Here is a 23,539-nt window from a genome sequence, read left to right as displayed (position 1 = left end):
AGACCTACAGCACGAAACCCGAAGTGTGTTAGCCATTTTTACATTCCAATGTTCTTCAGATACAAGAAATGTTCTTTTTATTTTTAAATATATATTTCCTAAACATTTATAATAACCTGTGCGTTAAAAGCTTACTTCTGGTTGTGTTTGCACTCGAGCGAATGCGCTAAATAGCGCACCACTTATAATCTAGCCCATAAAAATTAGTTCAGAAGCTTTATAGTTTTTTTAGATTCAGATCCTTGATTTTCTTTGGATACGTCTTTATGAATAAAATTTTTGGATGAATCAGATGATGATCCTGTAGTTCCGCTTTTTATTCCTTATACAACAATTTTGATAAAAAATAAATCCAGACAATAAGAGAGTAAAGAGCCACCCGCCCATAATAAGATCGCTCTTTAAATGATTGGTCTCAAGTTGATTGACAGACTGTCTTGCTTCATATTGGATTGTCAGATCATCTTTAGGTTCATCTGAAAATAAAATGAAAAAGGTGAAATTCATATCCTGTACATATGATACTATAATTCCCTACATCATATTGTGACCTGTTCTATTTCAGGGCTTTAATATAAGTTCTAATTTATTTTGTCCTTTTAAGGTCCGTTTTGTGAGCGGCCTCGCAGTGAAACAGTTAATGAGGGAACCACACCTTGCAGTCTGCATTGGGTAGTGTTTGCTAATTGCACTGCTGGTTGCTCACAAAACTGGCCTTAAAAGGAACACTGATCAAAGCCCACACTCGAATTAGTTATTCCCACAACTAATATAATGATACAAAATAACTAATCACATCATCTTTTCTTTAATACGATAGACCTGATTCTCAAAAACTCTTCAGCATTTAGTGAAATTATCCCCAGACCTCGCATGGGCAGAGGTCACTGCTTTTTTTTAAAAAAGTGTATCCCTGAAACTCTCAGTAAGTGGTGAGTTCCCTCGCACATCTGGTAAGCCTACGACAAGAAGCCACCCCAGTAGGGCATAGCTGCTCTAGAGCTGATATTAATGAAGTGCTTAAACATCTTTACAGGGGTTAGGTGCATAGTTCTACACAAGCAATACCACAATAATAAAGAGCTCTAACACAGCATAGCAATTTTGCACTTTTATGTGGAGCTTGAGGATAAGATGGAGTAGTCAGTTTTCCAGTTGTGCTTGCATGCAGCATTATGAGGAAGCACAGTCTTCACTTTTTTAATTTCTTTAAAATGTGTGTGTGTATATGTGTCTGTGTCCTTGTGTATATGTGTGTCTGTGTCTACGTGTATATGTGTCTGTGTGCATGTGTATGTGTGTCTGTGTGTGTGTATATGTGTATGTGTCTATGTGTATATGTGTCTGTGTGTATGTGTATATGTGTCCGTGTGTATATGTGTCCGTGTGTATGTGTCCGTGTGTATATGTGTCCGTGTGTGTATGTGTCCGTGTGTATATGTGTCTGTGTGTATGTGTGTCTGTGTCTACGTGTATATGTGTATATGTGTCTGTGTGCATGTGTATATTTGTCTGTGTGCATGTGTATGTGTGTCTGTGTCTATGCGTATATGTGTCTGTGTGCATGTGTATATGTGTCTGTGTGTATGTGTATATGTGTGTATATGTGTCTGTGTGCATGTGTATATGTGTCTGTGTGTTCATAATGTGTGTCTGTGAGTATATGTGTATTTGTATATGTGTCGGTGTGCATGTGTATATGTGTCTGTGTCTATGTGCATGAGTATATGTGTCTGTGTGTATGTGTATATGTGTGTATGTATATGTGTCTGTGTGAATGTGTATATGTGTCTGTGTGTGTATATGTGTCTGTGTCTATGTGTATATGTGTCTGTGTCTATGTGTATATGTGTCTGTGTGCATGTGTATATGTGTCTGTGTGCATGTGTATATGTGTCTGTGTGCATGTGTATATGTGTCTGTGTGTTCATAATGTGTGTCTGTGTGTATATGTGTCTGTGTGTATATGTGTCTGTGTGTATATGTGTCTGTGTGTATAATGTGTCTGTGTGTATAATGTGTCTGTGTGTATAATGTGTGTGTGTGTGTGTGTGCATGTTATATGTGTGTGTGTGTTTGTATATGGGTCTGTGTGTGTGCATGTGTATATGTGTCTGTGTGTATATGTGTCTGTGTGTATATGTGTCTTTGTGTATGTGTGTCTTTGTCTATGTGTATATGTGTCTGTGTGTGTATAATGTGTGTGTGTGGGCATGTTATATGTGTGTGTGTGTTTGTATATGGGTCTGTATGTGTGTGCGTGCATGTGTATATGTGTCTGTGTGTATATGTGTCTGTGTGTAGGTGTGTCTTTGTCTATGTGTATGTGTGTGTGTGTGTGTGTGTGTGTGCATGTGCAGATGTGTTTGTGTATGTGTATATGTGTCTATGTGTATATGTTTCTGTGTGCATGTGTATATGTATCTGTGTGTATATGTGTCTGTGTGTGTATAGTGTGTGTGTTATATATTTGTGTGTGTGTATAATGTGTGTGTGTGTTATATTTGTATGTGTGTGTGTTTATGTCTGTGTGTATATGTGTCTGTGTGTGTATAATTTGTGTGCATGTTATATGTGTCTGTGTGTGTATAATGTATATGTGCATGTGTATATGTGTCTGTGTGTATATGTGCCTGTGTGTGTTATATGTGTGTGTGTGTTTGTGTGTTTGTATATGTGTCTGTATGTGTGTGTATATATGTTTGTGTGCATGTGTATATATGTCTGTGTGCGTGTGTGTATATGTCTGTGTGTATATGTGTCTGTGTGCATGTATATGTGTGTCTGTGTGCATGTGTGCATGTGTGTCTGTGTGCATGTATATATGTGTCTGTGTGCATGTATATATGTGTCTGTGTGCATGTATATATGTGTCTGTGTGCATGTATATATGTGGCTGTGTGTGTATAATGTGTATAATGTGTGTGTGTGTGTGTGTATATGTCTTTGTGTATATGTGGCTGTGTGTGTATAATGTGTATAATGTGTGTGTGTGATTATGTGTCTGTGTGTGTTGTTTGACTCAATGGCCCCTATTTATCAAAGGTCTTGCGGACCTGATCCGTCAGTGCGGATCAGGTCCGCAAGACCTCGCTAAATGCGGAGAGCAATATGCTCTCCGCATTTAACATTGCACCAGCAGCTCACAAGAGCTGCTGGTGCAACGCCGTCCCCTGCTGACTCGCAGCCAATCGGCCGCCAGCAGGGAGCTGTTAATCAACCTGATCGTACTCGATCGGGTTGATTTCCGGTGATTCCTGTCCGCCTGCTCAGAGCAGGTGGACAGGGTTATGAAGCAGCGGTCTTTAGACCGCTGCTTCATAACTTGTGTTTCTGGCGAGTCTGAAGACTCGCCAGAAACACGGGCCCTTCAAGCTCCGTTCGGAGCTTGATAAATATGGGCCTGTGTGTTTGTATATGTGTCTGTGTGTGTATATGTGTTTGTGTATGTATGTGAGTGTCTGTGTGTATATATATGTGTCTGTGTGTGTATATGTGTTTGTGTATGTATGTGAGTGTCTGTGTGTGTGAGTGTGCATGTGTGTGTATGTGTATGTGTCTGTGTGTGTATATGTGTATGTGTGTGTGAGTGTGCATGTGTGTATATGTGTATGTGTCTGTGTGTGTATATGTGTATATATATTTATATTTACTGTATTTGGCCAATTCTGACCCTATAAATATATATACAGTGAGGGAAAAAATATTTGATCCCCTGCTGATTTTGTAGGTTTGCCTACTGACAAAGATATGATCAGTCTATAATTTTAATGGTTTATTTGAGCAGTGAGATTATTCACCCTAAAGAGCTTTCAGGTAGCTACTAACTGCTTTAGCCTTAATGCACAAATCATTGTATTTATGGTGTTAGATGCCCCTATATAATGACATAGCCAGGAGTATAGATATTCAGCCTCACCTTGTACCCTGAGCATCAGGTATTGTCTTTTGTAGAAGTCAGAGAGCATCACCCAGCACTGGTAGGGTCCAGCATCGGAAGCCTGCAGCTTGTGTATCTCCAGAGAGACGTTTCCATCCATTATGTGATTTGAGAGCTGACTTCTGTCTATGAACGGTGAGCTCTGGCAGAGAGGAGCTTCCTCTTGCTTTACTATACAGTCCCATAATTTCACTGTAAAGTTTTTGAACCAGATGACTTGCACCTCCTTATGGTCCCAGTTATCTGGGGTAAGGTATATACAGTTTAAAGAAACAGGTTGGTTGAGAATCCCATTTACTGTCTCATCATCATCCACAGGGTACTGACTGTATACTGAGAGATTCACAATAATAATAGATCAAAAACAAATACAAATATATGTCTCAATCACAAGACTGGATAACAGCCTAATGTTCATTTTATGTTCATAACAAACAAAATCAAGACAAACCAGTTTAAAGGGACAGTAAAGTATTTTACACATCTGCAAATTATATAGCATTAGTCAAAAGCTGCATTGCAAAAGGTCTGCACACACAAAAAATTTCTATATATGCACAGTATATATCAGCAATTACATGCTGCATAACCAAAGGCCTACACACACAATGTTTATATATGCACAATATATATCAGTAATTAACCCTTTGAGTGCTAAGCACTTTCCCACCTGGGTGCTAAGATTTTTTAATGATTTTTTTTTTATTTTTTTATTTTTTTGAACAATTTTTTTTTTAACTTTTTTAAAAAAATTCAGACTCCCAAAACTCACACTGTTGGAAAGGTTAGGCGATTACCTTTCCAATGGTGGGTCTTGGGGGTCTGTAGCTGCATAGATGCCTGAGATACAGGCTTCTAAGCAGCATGCCCCCTGCTCCTATACGTAACATTGTTAAGTATAAATAAAGTTGCGCAGTGACATCATCGCGTTATTGCACGTGACATCACCACGCAAAACGGGAAGCCTGTCATTCTACAGTCACGATCACCGGGGTAGGAGCGGATGGGAGCCCCCAGATCTCCCTCAAGGTGGGAGAGTGCTAGTGAAGGCTTTGAGCCGACATTAGCACCAGAGTGGGAAACTCTGTGATGGCTCAGAGCCGTCATTAGCACTCAAAGGGTTAAATGCTGCATTACAAAAGGAGATTTAATCTCCAGCAACAAAACATTTTTTCACTTTAATAGCAATAAAATGGTGAAACTCATTAACAAAGGAGGTAGTGAATGCCAATACCTTAGATACATTTAAAAATGGTTTGGATACATTTCTGGCTAGAAACAGTATTCAGGGATATGATTGCTTGTGTGAAATGGGTCACCCTTCAATGGGATTAATTTAAGATCAACTGGAGATTTTTTGTATGTATATTAGATTTGAAGAGGTTGAACTCGATGGACTTCAGTCTTTTTTTCAACCTCATCTACTATGTTAGTCTGTCTGTGCACACAATAAATATCTATATATGCACAGTATATATCAGCAATCACATGCTGCATAACCAAACGTCTGCACCCACAATAAATCTTTATGCAGAGTATATATATCAGTAATTAAGTGCTGCATAACCAAAGGTCTGCACACAATAAATCTATTATGTATATCAGCAATTAAGTGCAGCATTACAAAAGGTCTGCACACAATAAATCTATTATGTATATCAGCAATTAAGTGCAGCATTACAAAAGTTCTGCACACAATAAATCTATTATGTATATCAGCAATTAAGTGCAGCATTACAAAAGGTCTGCACACAATAAATCTATTATGTATATCAGCAATTAAGTGCAGCATTACAAAAGGTCTGCACACAATAAATCTATTATGTATATCAGCAATTAAGTGCAGCATTACCAAAGGTCTGCACACAATAAATCTATTATGTATATCAGCAATTAAGTGCAGCATTACAAAAGGTCTGCAAACACAATAAATCTATTATGTATATCAGCAATTAAGTGCAGCATTACAAAAGGTCTGCACATAATAAATCTATTATGTATATCAGCAATTAAGTGCAGCATTACAAAAGGTCTGCACACAATAAATCTATTATGTATATCAGCAATTAAGTGCAGCATTACAAAAGGTCTGCACACAATAAATCTATTATGTATATCAGCAATTAAGTGCAGCATTACAAAAGGTCTGCAAACACAATAAATCTATTATGTATATCAGCAATTAAGTGCAGCATTACAAAAGGTCTGCACACAATAAATCTATTATGTATATCAGCAATTAAGTGCAGCATTACAAAAGGTCTGCAAACACAATAAATCTATTATGTATATCAGCAATTAAGTGCAGCATTACAAAAGGTCTATACACAATAAATGTTTATATATGCACAGTATATATCAGCAGTTACATGCCACATAACCAAACGTCTGCACACACAACATGGGTCAGATTACAAGTGGAGCTCTAAATATCGCTTTCTTGAAAGGGATATTAGTGCTCCACTTAGTAATATCAGCGCATGCTAATGTGCGCTGGTATTACAAGTTGAAAGCGATGCGAACAAGAGCTGGGAAGCATTGCGCTCAAGAGTGCGCTTACATAGGTTCCGATGGGAGCCTCTTTCTGATGCCCTGAGACACGGCATGAGAACTCACACAACGCAGGGGTAAGTAGCGCAGTGGTGGCAGCACTCCCCCTCCCCTACTTTATCCCCAAAATGCTGCCTAGTGCAGTTATTTTATTAAAAAATAAAGACGCTGCAATTGTTATTTTTTTAATAAAATGCACTACACTGCATTTTAGTTGCATTTGGGGCATATTTATAAAATTAACCAGAAATCTGATCTCTGATTCATTTTCTAAGCGCTAATTGCTACCGCTACCTTGTGGTAGCAATAACCAGCCATTGTAATAACGATAAATTAATGCTCCACTTGTACTGAACCAATAAAAAAAAGAAATAAGAAGAAAGGGGTGGGGGGTTGTGCTTTTAATGGCATGCAGCACTAGCTACTACTTTAATTTTATTTAACTTTAATCTGCTGTCCAGCTGCTTCTTTGCTGTTTTGAAGAAAATAGCAGATGAACAGATTTTCGTTAACAAGTAACCTCATCACTAAATATTAGATTAAACTAATATTTTTTTCCTTGAAAAATGATTTGTTAAAAACAAATGTTTTCTACCCATTAACTTTCCCATATACTTTATACTCACACATAGATTTTATTTATGTGTTTCATATTTGTACTTATTTCTTTCACACTGTGACACAAATAATGTACTGCACAGTAAACACTTATTCAAAGAAAAAGCACAATCTCCTGTATAATGAGAAATACGTTTCACTTATGTACTATGAATCCTAATAGTTATGGATAACAGGGGTTTTACAATAGTTACAGCACTTACCACCGACCCATCAATTGGGCGTTTAGTTCTGTTCAAATTAAGCCTGGAGATTGTTCTTTCCTAACCTATAGATCTGACTGCTTCCAAGATTAGCTAAAATGTGCATAATACTTAACCTGACATAATATTCATATTGAACGTTTAACCCCTTAACGACCAACGACTTATGGGGTACGTCCTGCAAAAAAATGCAGTTAATGACCAAGGACGTACCCCGTACGTCGTTGGTCTTTCAAAGCAGTGGAAGCGATCCTGATCACTTCCAACTGCTTTCATGTTATAGCAGTGATGCCTCGATATTGAGGCATTCTGCTATAACATTTTTTAGCCGTCCGATGCAGAGAGAGCCACCCTGTGGCCCTCTCTGCATCGGCCATCAATAGCCATGTTCGTTGGTGGGTGGGAGCTGATCCAGGGAGGCGGGTGGGCGGCCATCGGTGGGGAAGGGGGGTGGGATCGAGTGCACGCGGGGGTGCACGTGAGCGTGCGCGTGGGCGCGTGTGCACATGAGCGGGTGCGCGCGGGCAGGTGGGAACCCTACACTATGGAACAACTGGAACAACTGTAAGGTGGTACTTGGTGGGAGAGAGGGTGGAACATTACACATTTTAACGATCTGGGAGGGTGGGAGGTTGGGGGTTGAGGGGGGGCAGCTACACTACAGAAAATAGTATTTTTAAAATAATAAAATAATAAAATTTAATAAAAAACATATTTGATTTCAAACAGACAGCTGCCAGTACCCAATATGGCGCATAATAAGGCAGAGAGGGGGGTTAGAGAGCTGTTTGGGGGGATCAGGGAGGTTGGGGGCTAAGGGGGGATCCTACAGAGCAGAATTATTATTATTATTTTTTTTTTTTAAATCCCCAAAAAACTCTTATTTTAGTACTGGCAGACTTACTGCCAGTACTTAAGATGGCGGGGACAATTGTGGGGTGGGGGAGGGAAGAGAGCTGTTTGGGAGGGATCAGGGGGTGTGATGTGTCATGTGGGAGGTTGATACCTACACTAAAGCTAAAATTAACCCTGCAAGCTCCCTACAAGCTTCCTAATTAACCCCTTCACTGCTGGGCATAATACATGTGTGGTGCGCAGCGGCATTTAGAGGCCTTCTAAATACTAAAAAGCAACGCCAAAGCCATATATGTCTGCTATTTCTGAACAAAGGGGATCCAAGATAAGCATTTACAACAATTTGTGCCATAATTGCACAAGCTGTTTATAAATAATTTCAGTGAGAAACCTAAAGTTTGTTAAAAAATCTGTGAAAAAGTGAACTTTTTTTTTATTTGATCACATTTGGCGGTGAAATGGTGGCATGAAATATACCAAAATGGGCCTAGATCAATACTTTGGGTTGTCTACTACATTATACAAAAGCTAAAATTAACCCTACAAGCTCCCTACAAGCTCCCTAATTAACCCCTTCAATGCTGGGCATTATACACATGTGGTGCGCAACGGCATTTAGCTGCCTTCTAATTACCAAAAAGCAAAGTCAAAGCCATATATGTCTGCTATTTCTAAACAAAGGGGATCCCAGAGAAGCTTTTACAACCATTTATGCCATAATTGCACAAGCTGTTTGTAAATAATTTCAGTGAGAAACCTAAAATTGTGAAAAATATAACGCTTTTTTTATTTGTTCGCATTTGGCGGTGAAATGGTGGCATGAAATATACCAAAATGGGCCTAGATCAATACTTTGGGTTGTCTACTTCATTATACTAAAGCTAAAATTAACCCTACAAGCTGCCTACAAGCTCCCTAATTAACCCCTTCAATGCTGGGCATAATACACGTGTGGTGCGCAGTGGCATTTAGCGGCCTTCTAAATACCAAAAAGCAATGCCAAAGCCATATATGTCTGCTATTTCTGAACAAAGGGGATCCCAGAGAAATATTTACAACCATTTATGCCATAATTGCACAAGTTGTTTGTAAATAATTTCAGTGAGAAACCTAAAGTTTGTGAAACAATTTGTGAAAAAGTGAACAATTTTTTTTATTTGATCGCATTTGGTAGTGAAATGGTGGCATGAAATTTACCAAAATGGGCCTAGATCAATACTTTGGGATGTCTTCTAAAAAAAAAATATATACATGTCAAGGGATATTCAGGTTTTCCTGAAAGATATCAGTGTCCCAATGTAACTAGCGCTAATTTTGAAAAAAAGTGGTTTGGAAATAGCAAAGTGCTACTTGTATTTATTGCCCTATAACTTACAAAAAAAGTAAAGAAGATGTAAACATTGGGTATTTCTAAACTCAGGATAAAATTTAGAAACTATTTAGCATGGGTGTTTTTTGGTGGTTGTAGATGTGTAACAGATTTTGGGGTTCAAAGTTAGAAAAAGTGTGTTTTTTTCCATTTTTTCCTCATATTTTATAATTTTTTTTATAGTAAATTATAAGATATGATGAAAATAATGGTATCTTTAGAAAGTCCATTTAATGGCGAGAAAAATGGTATATAATATGTGTGGGTACAGTAAATGAGTAAGAGGAAAATTACAGCTAAACACAAACACTGCAGAAATGTAAAAATAGCCTTGGTCCCAAACGGACAGAAAATGGAAAAGTGCTGTGGTCCTTAAGGGGTTAAAAAATGATAATGACCTAGATTTAATAAAACAAGTTAATAAAAGTAAAATCTTGTTGAAAAGTTCACCACAATTGAGATACTCCTTCACAAAAGGGGCATATTTATCACCTTCAGGCTCGCCGTAAACAGAAGCTATGAAGCAGGGGTCTAAAGACCACTGCTCCATAACTGGTCCGCCTGCTCTGAGGTCGCGGACAGAAATCAACCCAATCGAATACGATCGGGTTGATTGACGCCCCCTATCATAAGAACTGCTGGTGCAATGATAAATGCAGACAGCGTATAATGTCGGCATTTATCGATGTGCGGAGGACATGATACGCTACATTGTATCATGTCCGCTCGCACTGATAAATATGCCCCTTTGAATTTATTTTATGTTTATAATAGTTTTTGTATCACACTTAATAATAATTTTGACAGACAAAGTCCTTAGCTCATCAGGAATTGTTTTCAATATCTAAATTGTCATACAGATAGATTACGAGTTTTGCATTATGGCTTTTAACGCTGACAAAATGGCAATTTCAGCATAATGGCAGTAACGCAGCCATTACAAGTCGTGTCGGTATAGCTATACAGCAAGCATTTTAGCCTGTAACGCAACATTAATGCCGCACTCAAAAAAAAATGATGTTTAAAAAAAAAATGAAATTTAAAAAACCTAACACTACAAAAAAATAAAAAATCTAAAATTACAAAAAATAATAAAAAACACTAAATTACGAAAAATAAAAAACACTAAGATGACAAAAAATAATAAACAAAATGATCAAAAATAAAAACAATTGCACCTAATCTAATAGCCCTATAAAAATAAAAAAGCCCCCCAAAATAAAAACACCCCTTAGCCTATAATATACTACCATTAGCCCTTAAAATGGCCTTTTGTAGGGCATTGCCTTAACAGCTTTTTTACCTGTAAATAAAAACAAAGTCCCCCAAACAATAAAACCCACCACCCAACCAACCCCCCAAAATTAAAAAACCTAACTCTAAATAAAAAACCTAAGCTACCTATTGCCTCTAAAGAGGCATTTGCATGGGCATTGCTCTTAAAAAGGCATTCAGCTCTTTTTTATTGCCCTTAAGAGGGCATTTAGCTCTTTTTCAAATTGCCCAAACCCTAATCAAAAAAAAAAACAACCCAAAAAATAGAAAAAATACCTAACACTAACCCCAGAATATCTACTCACGGTTGCTGAAGTCGGGACATCCGCTTCATCCAGGCGGCCGACATCTTCATCCATTGTGGGGGCGTCTTCTATCTTCATCCCGGCAAAAACATCCAGCACGAAGCACCTTTTTCATACGGTCCCCGCCGAAGACTGAAGCTTCAATGCAAGGTAGCCGTTCAAAATGGCATACCTTGCATTCATATTGGCTGATTTGATTCTTCAAATTCAAATCAGCCAATAGGATGAGAGCTTCTGAAATCCTATTTGTTTTGAACAATTTAGAATTATTTTTTGTAATTTTAGATTTTTATTTTTTTTCGTAGTGTTAGGTTTTTTAAATTGGTAATTTAGCTTTTTAATTGGTAGTTTTTTTAATTTTATTAGAATAATTATGTTAGGATAATTTATAGTTTAAAGTTAGTTTTTTTATTTCAAAGGTAAGTTTTTATTTATTTAAATATATTTATATTGTAATTTTAAAGTTAGGGGGTTGTTAGGTTTAGGGGTTAATAGTTTAATGTAGAGTTTTGCAATGTGAGGAGCCTGCGGTTTAGGGGTTAATAGGATTATTTAGTTGCGGAGATGTGGGAGGCCGGAGGTTTAGGGGTTAATAGGTTTATTTAGTTGCGGAGATGTGGGAAGCCGGAGATTTAGGGGTTAATAGCTTTATTATAGTGTTGGCAATGTCGGGGAGCGGCGGATTAGGGGTTAATAGCTTTATTATAGTGACAGCGTTGTCGGGGAGCGACAGATTAGGGGTTAATAACTATTATAGTGGCAGTGATGTCGGGGAGCGGTGGAATTGGGGTTAATAACTTTTATTAGTGTTGGCGATGTCGGGAGCAGCAGATTAGGGGTTAATAACTTTATTTAGGTGTCAGCGATGTCTGGGCGGCAGATTAGGGTGGTTTAGAGTTGGGGTTTATGTTAGGGTGTTAGGTTTAAACTTAACTTTTTTTTCCCCATAAACATCAATAGGGTTGCGTTACAGAGATTTTTCACCCCCATTGATGTCAATTTGGAAAGCGTGCACAAGCACGTCAAAGCAGCCCTTGGCTATTGTGCGATATGGAGCTTAACGCCACCATATCACATGCACAATGAGGCTTTTCAGTAACTTGTAATGGCAGCGATATGGAGAGTAAAATAACGCAACTTTTTTTGCCGTTAGTTACGGCACCATGTTTAGCACAAAACTCATAATCTAGTTGTTCGTGATTAATGACAGACTGATATATTTAATGTTTAAAATAATGTTCACCATAAAAAATGTTGAAGATTTATTATAAAATAATTTGCTACCAATATAACATTGATATATACTTTTAAGTTAATTAATGACAAACTAAGCCATATTCCATTATATTTTTTAGCTAAAATAGCAATACACTCAAATATATTTGAAAATATGTAATAAATTATTTATTATATATATTTTTTAGATCCTTATTTTTTCTTTGATGTTATATGTTATATAAATATGAAATGCATAGTATTTTAATATACTGTATATGCTACTTCAGGATATACAAATATTTTAAATCTATTATGGCTTTATGTAAAGTTATATAAATACGAATTGATCATTACAATAATATATATTATTTCAGGATACAAAATATGTTCAATAAAACATTAAAGGGAAAATTGATATATAACGTCATAATGAACAACACATTACCTAATATTTAATGAATAAATTAAACACAATTGATACATTTTTTACTATTTATGGTTTTTGTAATATGCCAAATAAATATAAATTGCATATATTAATATATATAATTTATGATGTAACCTATGTTTTTTTAAACAAATATAGGAAATATTTATATATTGAATGTTAGAGTGAGCAACATATTTCACAATATTTAATACATGATTACCAATCTAATTTTTGCTCTATTGAGCTACATTCTGTTAAGTTAATATATGTTATATAAATATAAAATGCACATTTCAATATTTACTATTTCAGCATTTACTTTTCTTAAGTATAGGACATGTTAATTGAAAAAATGTTAAAATTAGCAACATTTCCAAGTAATCTTACTTTATTGAATATGCACTGCAGAATCTGTTGGCACTTTATAAATAAAGAATAATAATAATAATAATATGTATGTAAGTTACTTGAAAAAAATAAATATAATGCTAGTTTTAAAAAGCCTCTCACATTATACATAGCTGAAAATCTGTGTAATCCATAAACTCATCAATTCTGTCCCTAATTCCTATAAAGTATAAGTGTGTAGGGAAGTCTTATGCTTATCACAGGGACGCTTGAGTCCCCTACATAAGAAAGAGAAGCGCTCAACCAGGAAGGAACAACAGCTCAGTAGCTTGTTCTATGGCAAGTTCCCACCTAGTAGCAGTCTATTTTAGCTCAATTGTTCTTTTCACCAAGAAGCATTTCAGTCTGATCCCAACTACAAAGGACAGTCCTTGCTACAGTTCCCACAGTGTCTTTACCACCTATAAATAAAGATTATTCTATAAATCAAACACCCTTTCTGTGAAGAAGCGCTTCTACACTTTAATCCTAAACCTACTACCATTCAGTTTGAGATTATGGGGCGTATTTATCAATGTGTGATCGGACATTATACGAAGTAGCGTATCATGTCCGCCGCACATCGATAAATGCCGACAGCTTACGCTGTAGGCATTTATCATTGCACCAGCAGATCTTGTGAACTGCTGGTGCAATGCCACCCCCTGCAGATTTGTGGCCAATCAGCCATTAGCAGGGGTGTCAATCAACCCGGTCGTATTCGATCGGGTTGATTTCTGTCCGCGGCCTCAGAGCAGGCGGACAGGTTATGGAGCAACGGTCTTTAGACCGCTGCTTCATAACTTCTGTTTCTGACGAGCCTATATATATGCCCCTATAAGTTCTTGGCAAGAACATTTGACAACCCAAATTTAGTTGTTCCTTGAGAACCAAGTTAAAATTATCGTTTATCAGTGTAAATTATCTTCATGGGGTTTAAAAAACAGGATTTTTATGCTTTAATGCATTTAATACAAAACAACATTCCAACTTGTATGTGAACAAACAGAAGTTCTCATTTATTTCAAATGCCATTTTCACTGTTAACAATCATTCTCTTCAGTATAAGGTATTTTAAGTATTTAAAGGGACATGAAAGCCAATTTTTGTCTTTCGCGATTTAGAAAGAGCATGTAATTTTAAACAACTTTCTAATTTACTTCTATTATCTAATTTGCTTCATTCTCTTGATATCACTTGCTAAAAAGCATATCTAGATATGCTCAGTAGCTGCTGATTGGTTGCTGCACCTAGAGGCCTTGTGTGATTGGCTCACATATGTGCATTGCTATTTCTTCAACAAAGGATATCTAAAGAATTGAGCAAATTAGATAATAGAAGTAAATTGGAAAGTTGTTTAAAATTGCATGCCCTATCTGAATCATGAAAGTTTAATTTTGACTAGACTGTCCCTTTAATGTTGAAAACAAATCTCTGATCTCTATTATTATTATTATACTTAAGAAATTAAACTGAAATATTATGAAATTGATTCCAAGAAATTATGAAATAAATAAGATTACCACTGAGTCTGATCAAAATTCTCATGATTGTGTTAAAAAAATCTATGAACAGACAAAACTTTGGCTTTTTGTGAGCTTTTACATTTTTTTTAAACAATTCAAATCTTAATTTTCTGCTATCTTTTGTGTAACTGTTCAGATCACGTTAAAGAGGTATGGAGCTTAAAGGGAGACTTTCATGATTCTACGTACGTTATCAAATATACCTCTTTCTCTTGGTCTGCTGGTATGAAACGTAGGTCTTTTCTATTAGAGCACACTTACTTACGTAGGCTCAGGGTCATTTTGAACTAATATTGGTTTTGATTATGAGTGAAGCGCTAACTGTTGCGCACGTTGTTGAAATATTAAATATAAAATATTTTAAAAATTATTAAAAAGTACTGTAAAATATATAGATATATTCTACAGATTATTTAGAATATTTTACAGTATGTATAATAATTATAAATATTTCATATTTCAATAACTACGATTTTATGTGCATTAACCCGACCCTATTAAATCTAAATCGTGAAACCCAATGTGCAAAACACATATAATGTACTTTTTATTATTAAATACATATTTCTATAGCTATATGATACTGTTCCTGTAAAATATCTATCTATCTATCTATCTATCTATCTATCTATCTATCTATCTATATAAATCTGGAAGGGATATGAAAAATCATAAAAGACTAAGGGCTCAATGATATAATCTTCGCCAGCTCAAACCTACTTTTTTCTCGCTAACTCTCGCAGGGCTGCTCCGGTGCAATGATCGTAAAAAAGGGGTTGTCCCTGCGAGTGGTGAGACGGCTCCTATTAAAAGTAATGAAGCTCGCTGGATAGGGACACTTTGCTCCTTAGTGCGAAGTTATCAGGGAGCGGGGGGAGCACTTTAAAATTAAAATCCTGCAGCCAATATAACTCACATTATGCTGCTTTCTGCTTATAGCATCTTACATTCGCCTATATTGTCGTATGCATTTGTTTTTCTATTGGGGTTATAAGTGTTCGTATTATATGAGAAAAGCTTGGCACCTTTTAGTTGGCGATATAAAACAGTGCGAAAATGTTTATAGAATTACGCTGGGATTAGTGAGACATTGTCATATACGCCCATGGAACGCCCATGTTCAGTCCATTTTACAAAAAAACAACAATTACGCTTTTCTGTGTGATTTTTGCACATCCAGTGTACTACAATTACAATTTACGCTGCGCATATTTAATTTGATTTATTCCTGTGTAAATTACATACTAATTTAACTTTTTTGTTAACATACAATCGGCCAGATTACGAGTTTTGCGTTAGAGGCTGTGCGGTGCTAACAAGCAGTTTTTTCTATAGGGTCAGGTTAATGCACATTAAAGGACCTACGTATTACAGGTTTTTACAAACCCGGTGTTAAAGGGCAAGAAGTGAGCGATGAGCAAAATTATGCTCCTTACCACACTCCAATACCAGCGCTGCTTAAGTCAGCGGTGAGCTGGTCGTACGTGCTCGTGCACAATTTCCCCATAGGAATCAATGGGGAGAGCCGGCTGAGAAAAAGTCTAATACCTGCAAAAAAGCAGTGTAAAACTCAGTAACGCAGCCCCATTGATTCCTATGGGGAAATAAAATGTATGTTTACACCTAACACCCTAAAATGAACCCCGAGTCTAAACACCCCTAATCTTACACTTATTAACCCCTAATCTGCCGCCCCTGACATCGCCGACACCTACATTATATTTATTAACCCCTAATCGTCTGCCACCAATTTCGCCGCCACTATAATAAACATATTAACCCCTAAACCGCCACACTCCTGCCTCGCAAATATTCGTTAAATATTATTAACCCCTAATCTGCCGTCCCTAACATCGCCGCCACTTACCTACATTTATTAACCTCTGATCTGCCGCCCCCAACGTCGCCACCACTATACTAAATGTATTAACCCCCTAAACCTAAGTCTAACCCTAACCCTAACACCCCCTAACTTAAATATAATTTAAATAAATCTAAATAAAAATTCCTATCATTAACTAAATAATTCCTATTTAAAACTAAATACTTACCTATAAAATAAACCCTAAGCTAGCTGCAATATAACTAATAGTTACATTGTAGCTATCTTAGGGTTTATTTTTATTTTACAGCTAAGTTTGCATTTATTTTAACAAGGTAGAATAGTTATTAAATAGTTATTAACTATTTAATAACTACCTAGCTAAAATAAATACAAAAGTACCTGTAAAATAAATCCTAACCTAAGTTACAATAACACCTAACACTACACTATAATTAAATAAATTAACTAAATTAACAACAATTAAATAAATTAACTTAAATTAGCTAAAGTACAAAAACTCCCCCACTAAAGTACAGAAAATAATAAACAAATTACAAGATATTTAAACTAACTACACCTAATCTAATAGCCCTATCAAAATAAAAAAGTCCCCCAAAATAAAAAAAAACCCTAGCCTAAACTAAACTATCAATAGCCCTTTAAAGGGCCTTTTGCGGGGCATTGCCCCAAAGTAATCAGCTCTTTTACCTGTAAAAAAAAATACAAACAACCCCCCCAACAGTAAAACCCACCACCAGGCACCCACACAACCAACCCCCCAAATAAAATACTAACTAAAAAAACCTAAGCTCCCCATTGCCCTGAAAAGGGCATTTGGATGGGCATTACCCTTAAAAGGGCAGTTAGCTCTTTTGCGGCCCAAACCCTAATCTAAAAAATAAAACCCACCCAATACACGGACATCCATCCTCAAGGAAGCAGCAGAAGTCTTCATCCAACCGGGCCGAAGTCCTCAACGAAACCGGGAGAAGTCTTCATCCAAGCCGGGCGAAGTGGTCCTCCAGACAGGCAGAAGTCATCATCCAGACGGCATCTTCTATCTTCATCCATCCGACGCGGAGCAGGTCCATCTTCAAGACATCCGACTAGGAGCATCCTCTTCAAACAAAGTCTTCTTACTGAATGACGGTTCCTTTAAGTGACGTCATCCAAGATGGCGTCCCTTAGATTCTGATTGGCTGATAGAATTCTATCAGCTAATCGGAATTAAGGTAGAAAAAATCCTATTGGCTGATGCAATCAGCCAATAGGATTGAAGTTCAATCCTATTGGCTGTTCCAATCAGCCAATAGAATGCGAGCTCAATCCTATTGGCTGATTGCATCAGCCAATAGGATTCTTTCTACCTTAATTCCGATTGACTGATAGAATTCTATCAGCCAATCGTAATCTAAGGGATGCCATCTTGAATGATGTCACTTAAAGGTACCTTCATTCGTCGTTAGTCCGTCGGCAGAAGAGGATGCTCTGCGTCGGATGTCTTCAAGATGGACCCGCTCTGCGCCGGATGGATGAAGATAGAAGATGCCGTCTGGATGAAGATATCTGCCCATCTGGAGGACTTCTCCTGGCTTCATTGAGGACTTCGGCCCGGCTTGGATGAAGACGTCTCCCGGTAAGTCGATCTTCACGGGGCTAGTATTAGGATTTTTTAAGGGTGTATTGGGTGGGTTTTATTTTTAGGTTAGGGACTTTGGGCGGCAAAAGAACTAACTGCCCTTTTAAGGGCAATGCCCATCCATATGCCCTTTTCAGGGCAATGGGGAGCTAAGTTTTTTTTTAGATAGTATTTTATTTTGGGGGTTGGTTGTGTGAGTGGTGGGTTTTAATGTTGGGGGGTTGTTTGTATTTTTTTTACAGGTAAAAGAGCTGATTACTTTGGGGCAATGCCCCGCAAAAGGCCCTTTTAAGGGCTATTGGTAGTTTAGTTTAGGCTAGGGTTTTTTTTTATTTTGGGGGGGCTTTTTTATTTTAATAGGGCTATTAGATTAGGTGTAATTAGTTTAAATATCTGTAATTTGTTTATTATTTTCTATAATTTAGTGTTTGTTTGTTTTTTGTACTTTTGCTAATTTAATTTAATTTAGCTAATTGTATGTAATTTATTTAATTGTATTTAATTTAGTAAATGTATTTAATTATATTGTAGTGTTAGGTGTTATTGTAACTTAGGTTAGGTTTTATTTTACAGGTACTTTTGTATTTATTTTAGCTAGGTAGTTATTAAATAGTTAATAACGATTTAATAACTATTCTACCTAGTTTAAATAAATACAAACTTGCCTGTAAAATAAAAATAAACCCTAAACTAGCTACAATGTAACTATTAGTTATATTGTAGCTAGCTTAGGGTTTATTTTATAGGTAAGTATTTAGTTTTAAATAGGAATAATTTAGTTAATTATAGGAATATTTATTTAGATTTATTTAAATTATATTTAAGTTAGTGGGTGTTAGGTTTAGGGTTAGACTTAGGTTTAGGGGTTAATAACTTTAATATAGTGGTAGCGATGTTGGGGGTGGCAGATTAGGGGTTAATAAATATTAATATAGTGGCGGCGGCGTTGGGGGTGGCAGATTAGGCATTAATAAATATAATGTAGGTGTCAGCGACATTGGGGAAGTCAGATTAGGGGTTAATAATTATAATGTAGGTGTCGGCGATGTTGGGGGCAGCAGATTAGGGGTTAATACATATAATGTAGGTGGCGGCGGTGTCCGGAGCGTAGATTAGGGGTTAATAATATAATGCAGGTGTCGGCGATGTCGGGTTCGGCAGATTAGGGGTTAATAAGTGTAAGATTAGGGGTGTTTAGACTCGGGGTTCATGTTAGGGTGTTAGGTGTAGACATATCTTTTATTTCCCCATAGGAATCAATGGGGCTGCATTAAGGAGTTTTTACTGCACCTTCGGATGAACTTACACAGACACTCAATCAAAAATCACTGTGAAACAAGATGCTGTTCCCCTGTTGGTCACCATTTCACCCAACCTGACCACTCCATCCAAAACCTCAAAATCAAGATTATCAGAGGCAACTTCAAAAACACCATGGAAAGAAAAACATTTGAAATGAAAATTATAATGCACTTCAAAACGTTAAATACTCTACTAAATTCAGACACATTATCATTTTTTTTTTTAAAGTGTAATTTCATATAGTCAATTACATAGTATATTCCACACCCTTTATACATAGGCACATACTTATACCATTATTATTATTATTAAAAAAAAATCTTTTTCTTTCTTTTTTCTTCCTTTATTCTTTGTTGACTATTTTATATTCCCCCTGTAAACATAATTTCACATCGCTATACATATTGATTGCATGTTAATATATAACGTTATGTCAGTATATGCTCCATGTAAGAATATATATATCTCCTATACTGATTACTGTCAGCTGACGACATGATTTATGTATTTATGAATAAATAGAATATACTATTCTATGCGAAGATCATTGGAATGTGAAATATTGTCGGGTTTATCGCTCTTGAATATACGCGGTCGGGGTAGTAAGTATGGGTGTTTGTATTTTGTTTGTTTTTTTACAGTTTTTGTGCTCCATTGAAGTCTATGGGAGAAGAAGGTAATGCGTTTGTCATAGCATTTTTGCATGTGCCAGGTTTTCACTTGAGCGCAAACTTTTTACTTTCAACTCATAATACGAGAGCAAATGTGCAAAAAACCTTTATCTAGCAATGTAATCACTCGAGTAGGAGAGCTAATTGCACTATATTCATAATCTAGCCCATTATTGGTTAACTGGAAAAACTGCATTTAAACTCATTATGCACTGGCAGCCATCAGTGATATTGAATTAATAATATGGCATTTTGTATTATGCTGTTTTTTTCTTACTTTAGCTAATGTGAAGTGAAAAACTGCTATTTATTATAGAATTTTTTCTTTTGTGTGTAATTGTGATTTACCCGGTGCACGCAGGAACAATAAATATTAATGTGTATGGATGAGTAATAGAAAAAAAGGAATCACATGAGTCCACTTAAAGGGACACTGAACCCAAATATTTTCTTTCGTGATTGAAATAGTGCATGAAATTTTAAGCAACTTTCTAATTTACTCCTATTATCAAATTTCCTTCATTCTCTTTGTATCTTTATTTGAAATGCAAGAATGTAAGTTTAGATGCCGGCTCATTTTTGGTGAACAACCTGGGTTGTTCTTGCTGATTGGTGGATAAATTAATCCACCAATAAAAAAGTGCTGTCAAGAATGCTGAACCGAAAAAAATGCTTAGATGCCTTCTTTTTCAAATAAAGATAGCAAAAGAACAAAGAAAAATTGATAAGAGGAGTAAATTAGAATGTTGCTTAAAATTACATGCTCTATCTGAATCACAAAAGAAAAAAGTTGAGTTCAGTGTCCCTTTAAGGGAACATGAAAGTCAGAATAAAATTCTCATGATTTAGATAGAACAATGACATAAAATAAATTACAATTGGTATCTTTTGTTGAGAAGCAAACCTATATTGGCTTAGGAGCAGCTACTGGGAGACTGCTCAGGTGACCCACCAAAGAACAAGCTACTGAGCCATTGTCCAGTCCTGGGTGAGTTTCTGTGTATATTGATGTTATCACACTGGGGACAGTCTCCCTAAGGGTGATGGGGAAACCAAACATGGACTCCCTTCCCAATGTTCCTAGAGGTATATGGATGCACCTGACAGAGGCTGAAATGACCATCTGGGGTTGTCCCTCATTCAGAGGAGGATTGCCTGGTATTTGAGGGCTGGACCCACCTTTTCAGGCTGGATGTCAGAAACGTTCTACTCTGTTTAAGGCACAATTACGCTAAAAGACAATTCTCCCGGGTAGAGTCTAACCAAAGAACAAACTAATGCACCGTTTTTTCATTCCCGGTTGAGTGCATCTCTCTCTATATAGATTGGTGGCTACACACATATGCTTCTTGTCACTGGCTCACCTGAGGTGTTCTGCTAACTACTAGTAGTGCATTGATGCTCTGATGCTGACTTTAACTATGTGTTTAAAGCATTTGCTTTGAGTTATATGCAAGCGGCAGTGCAATAACCTGTCACAACAATTTCTTTATACCCTTATGTCCTTTAAGGTGTCTTCATACAGAAATTATGTTTAACCGGAATGCAGAAAAAGGGATGCAAAATTCTCTTTTTACAGAATATATTTACTCCCAATCTTGCAACAGAAATGGTGCAATTGTTTTTAAATTGTTATGTTTATTTTTTTTTTTTTAAAATGAGCACCTCATTGTACACATTGTTACATTTCTGTTAAATGTATTATAAATACTTTTTCTGCAATTTCTGCAATTGAATACCTCTGTATGCATAACATCCTATCGCTATGTCATTACCACGCAAGTGTCTAAACAGCCTGTATACGGCTGGCATTGTATAGCTCAAAATATCAACAACAACAAAAATCATGATTTATTTTCCTTGCTTTTTTCTGTATTTTAGCTAATATTTTTTTCCCTCAGCTACAAGGATCAAGTATATCCAGCAGGATCCCCAAAATCTCAAGATGTAACATGCTACGCAATGATTGCTTGATCAAAGTAGGATTTAATTCATATGTCTTTAATGGCTCACAGCAAAGGAGACAATCACACTCAAGAGGTTTTTAGAGTGTGTTGCAGTTTTGTAAAACAATGCAAAAACAATGCAAAAGTGAGAGAGAGAAAGAGCGCGAGAGAGAGAAAGAGAAAGAGAGAGTGAGAGAGAAAGAGAGAGAGGATGAAAGAGTGAGAAAGAATGAAAGAAAGAGAATGAAAGAAAGATAATTAAAGAGAGAGAGAGTGAAAGAGAGAGTAAGAGAGAGCGTTAAAGAGAGCAAGAGAGAGTAAGAGAGTGAGAGAGAGAAAGACTAAAAGAGAGAGAGAGACTGAAAGAGAGAGACTGAAAGAGAGAGACTGAAAGAGAGAGACTGAAAGAGAGAGACTGAAAGAGAGAGAGAGACTGAAAGAGAGAGAGAGACTGAAAGAGAGAGAGAGACTGAAAGAGAGAGACTGAAAGAGAGAGACAGACTGAAAGAGAGAGAGAGACTGAAAGAAAGAGAGAGACTGAAAGAGAGAGAGAGACTGAAAGAGAGAGAGAGACTGAAAGAAAGAGAGAGACTGAAAGAGAGAGAGAGACTGAAAGAGAGAGACTGAAAGAGAGAGAGAGACTGAAAGAGAGAGAGAGACTGAAAGAGAGAGAGAGACTGAAAGAAAGAGATAGAGAGACTGAAAGAGAGAGAAAGAAAGAGAGAGAGAGAGAGAGAGGGAAAGAGAGAGAGAGAGAGAGAGAGAGACAGAGATTGAGAGACAGAGAAACAGAGAGAGAGAGAGAGAGAGAGAGAGAGGGAAAGAGAGAGAGAGAGAGAGAGGGGAAAGAGAGAGAGAGAGAGAGAGAGAGAGAGACAGAGATTGAGAGACAGAGAAACAGAGAGAGAGAAAATGAGAAATTCGAGCAAGAATATGAGGGAGGTAAAGAGAAATGTATAAACTGCTTTAAATAGTAAATAGCTTTTCACTAAAAAACACTATTTACTAAGACTTATTCTAACCCTGGGTGTGTAGGTAATCTTCCTCAACAAAAACATCCAGACCAGAAAAATGAAGGTCCAAATGACTCACCTTTTCTGATGATCAGACACAGGACCAAGGGAAGATGATAGCCTGTTAACCCCATATTCATCATGAGATTACTGGGTACCGCAATGGGATCTGTGCAGATGAAGAAGAACGTTGTTAGCACAGAGTATTATATGCCAGGGGGAAAATATAGAAGTTAGAAGACAGAACAATTATGTTTTTGTGGATTACAATTTTCTACTGAAAGTAGCTCTGAGTGATCTAAAGCAGCTGCACATTCTGTAACAACCCCAACCTAATGACCAATCACGGGTTGATAGTAAGTGACAAGGAGGCGTTACCTACAGCAAATACATCTTGTCCAATGTCATATACTTTAGCTTTGTTTTCTTGCAACTGCATGAACCAGATCAGCATGTAAATAGCAAAG

The 23,539-nt window shown here is 36.7% G+C and overlaps 1 protein-coding gene across 1 annotated transcript; it reads right to left on the bottom strand.

Annotated features, from left to right (window-relative positions):
- Positions 1–37: 37 nt before the first annotated feature.
- LOC128641770 (butyrophilin subfamily 3 member A2) lies at positions 38–23,310 on the bottom strand. The gene is made up of 3 exons (XM_053694293.1): positions 23,152–23,310; positions 3,920–4,273; positions 38–476 (listed from the first exon to the last, which is right to left on the bottom strand). The coding sequence occupies exons 1-3, from the start codon at positions 23,213–23,215 to the stop codon at positions 289–291; spliced, it is 606 nt and encodes a 201-aa protein (XP_053550268.1). The 5' UTR covers positions 23,216–23,310; the 3' UTR covers positions 38–288.
- Between the last annotated feature and the right edge of the window lie 229 nt (positions 23,311–23,539).

Source organism: Bombina bombina, chromosome 11 (genome assembly GCF_027579735.1).
Source record: "Bombina bombina isolate aBomBom1 chromosome 11, aBomBom1.pri, whole genome shotgun sequence".
Classification (NCBI taxonomy): domain Eukaryota; kingdom Metazoa; phylum Chordata; class Amphibia; order Anura; family Bombinatoridae; genus Bombina; species Bombina bombina.
This window is presented reverse-complemented; position numbering and strand designations above follow the sequence as displayed.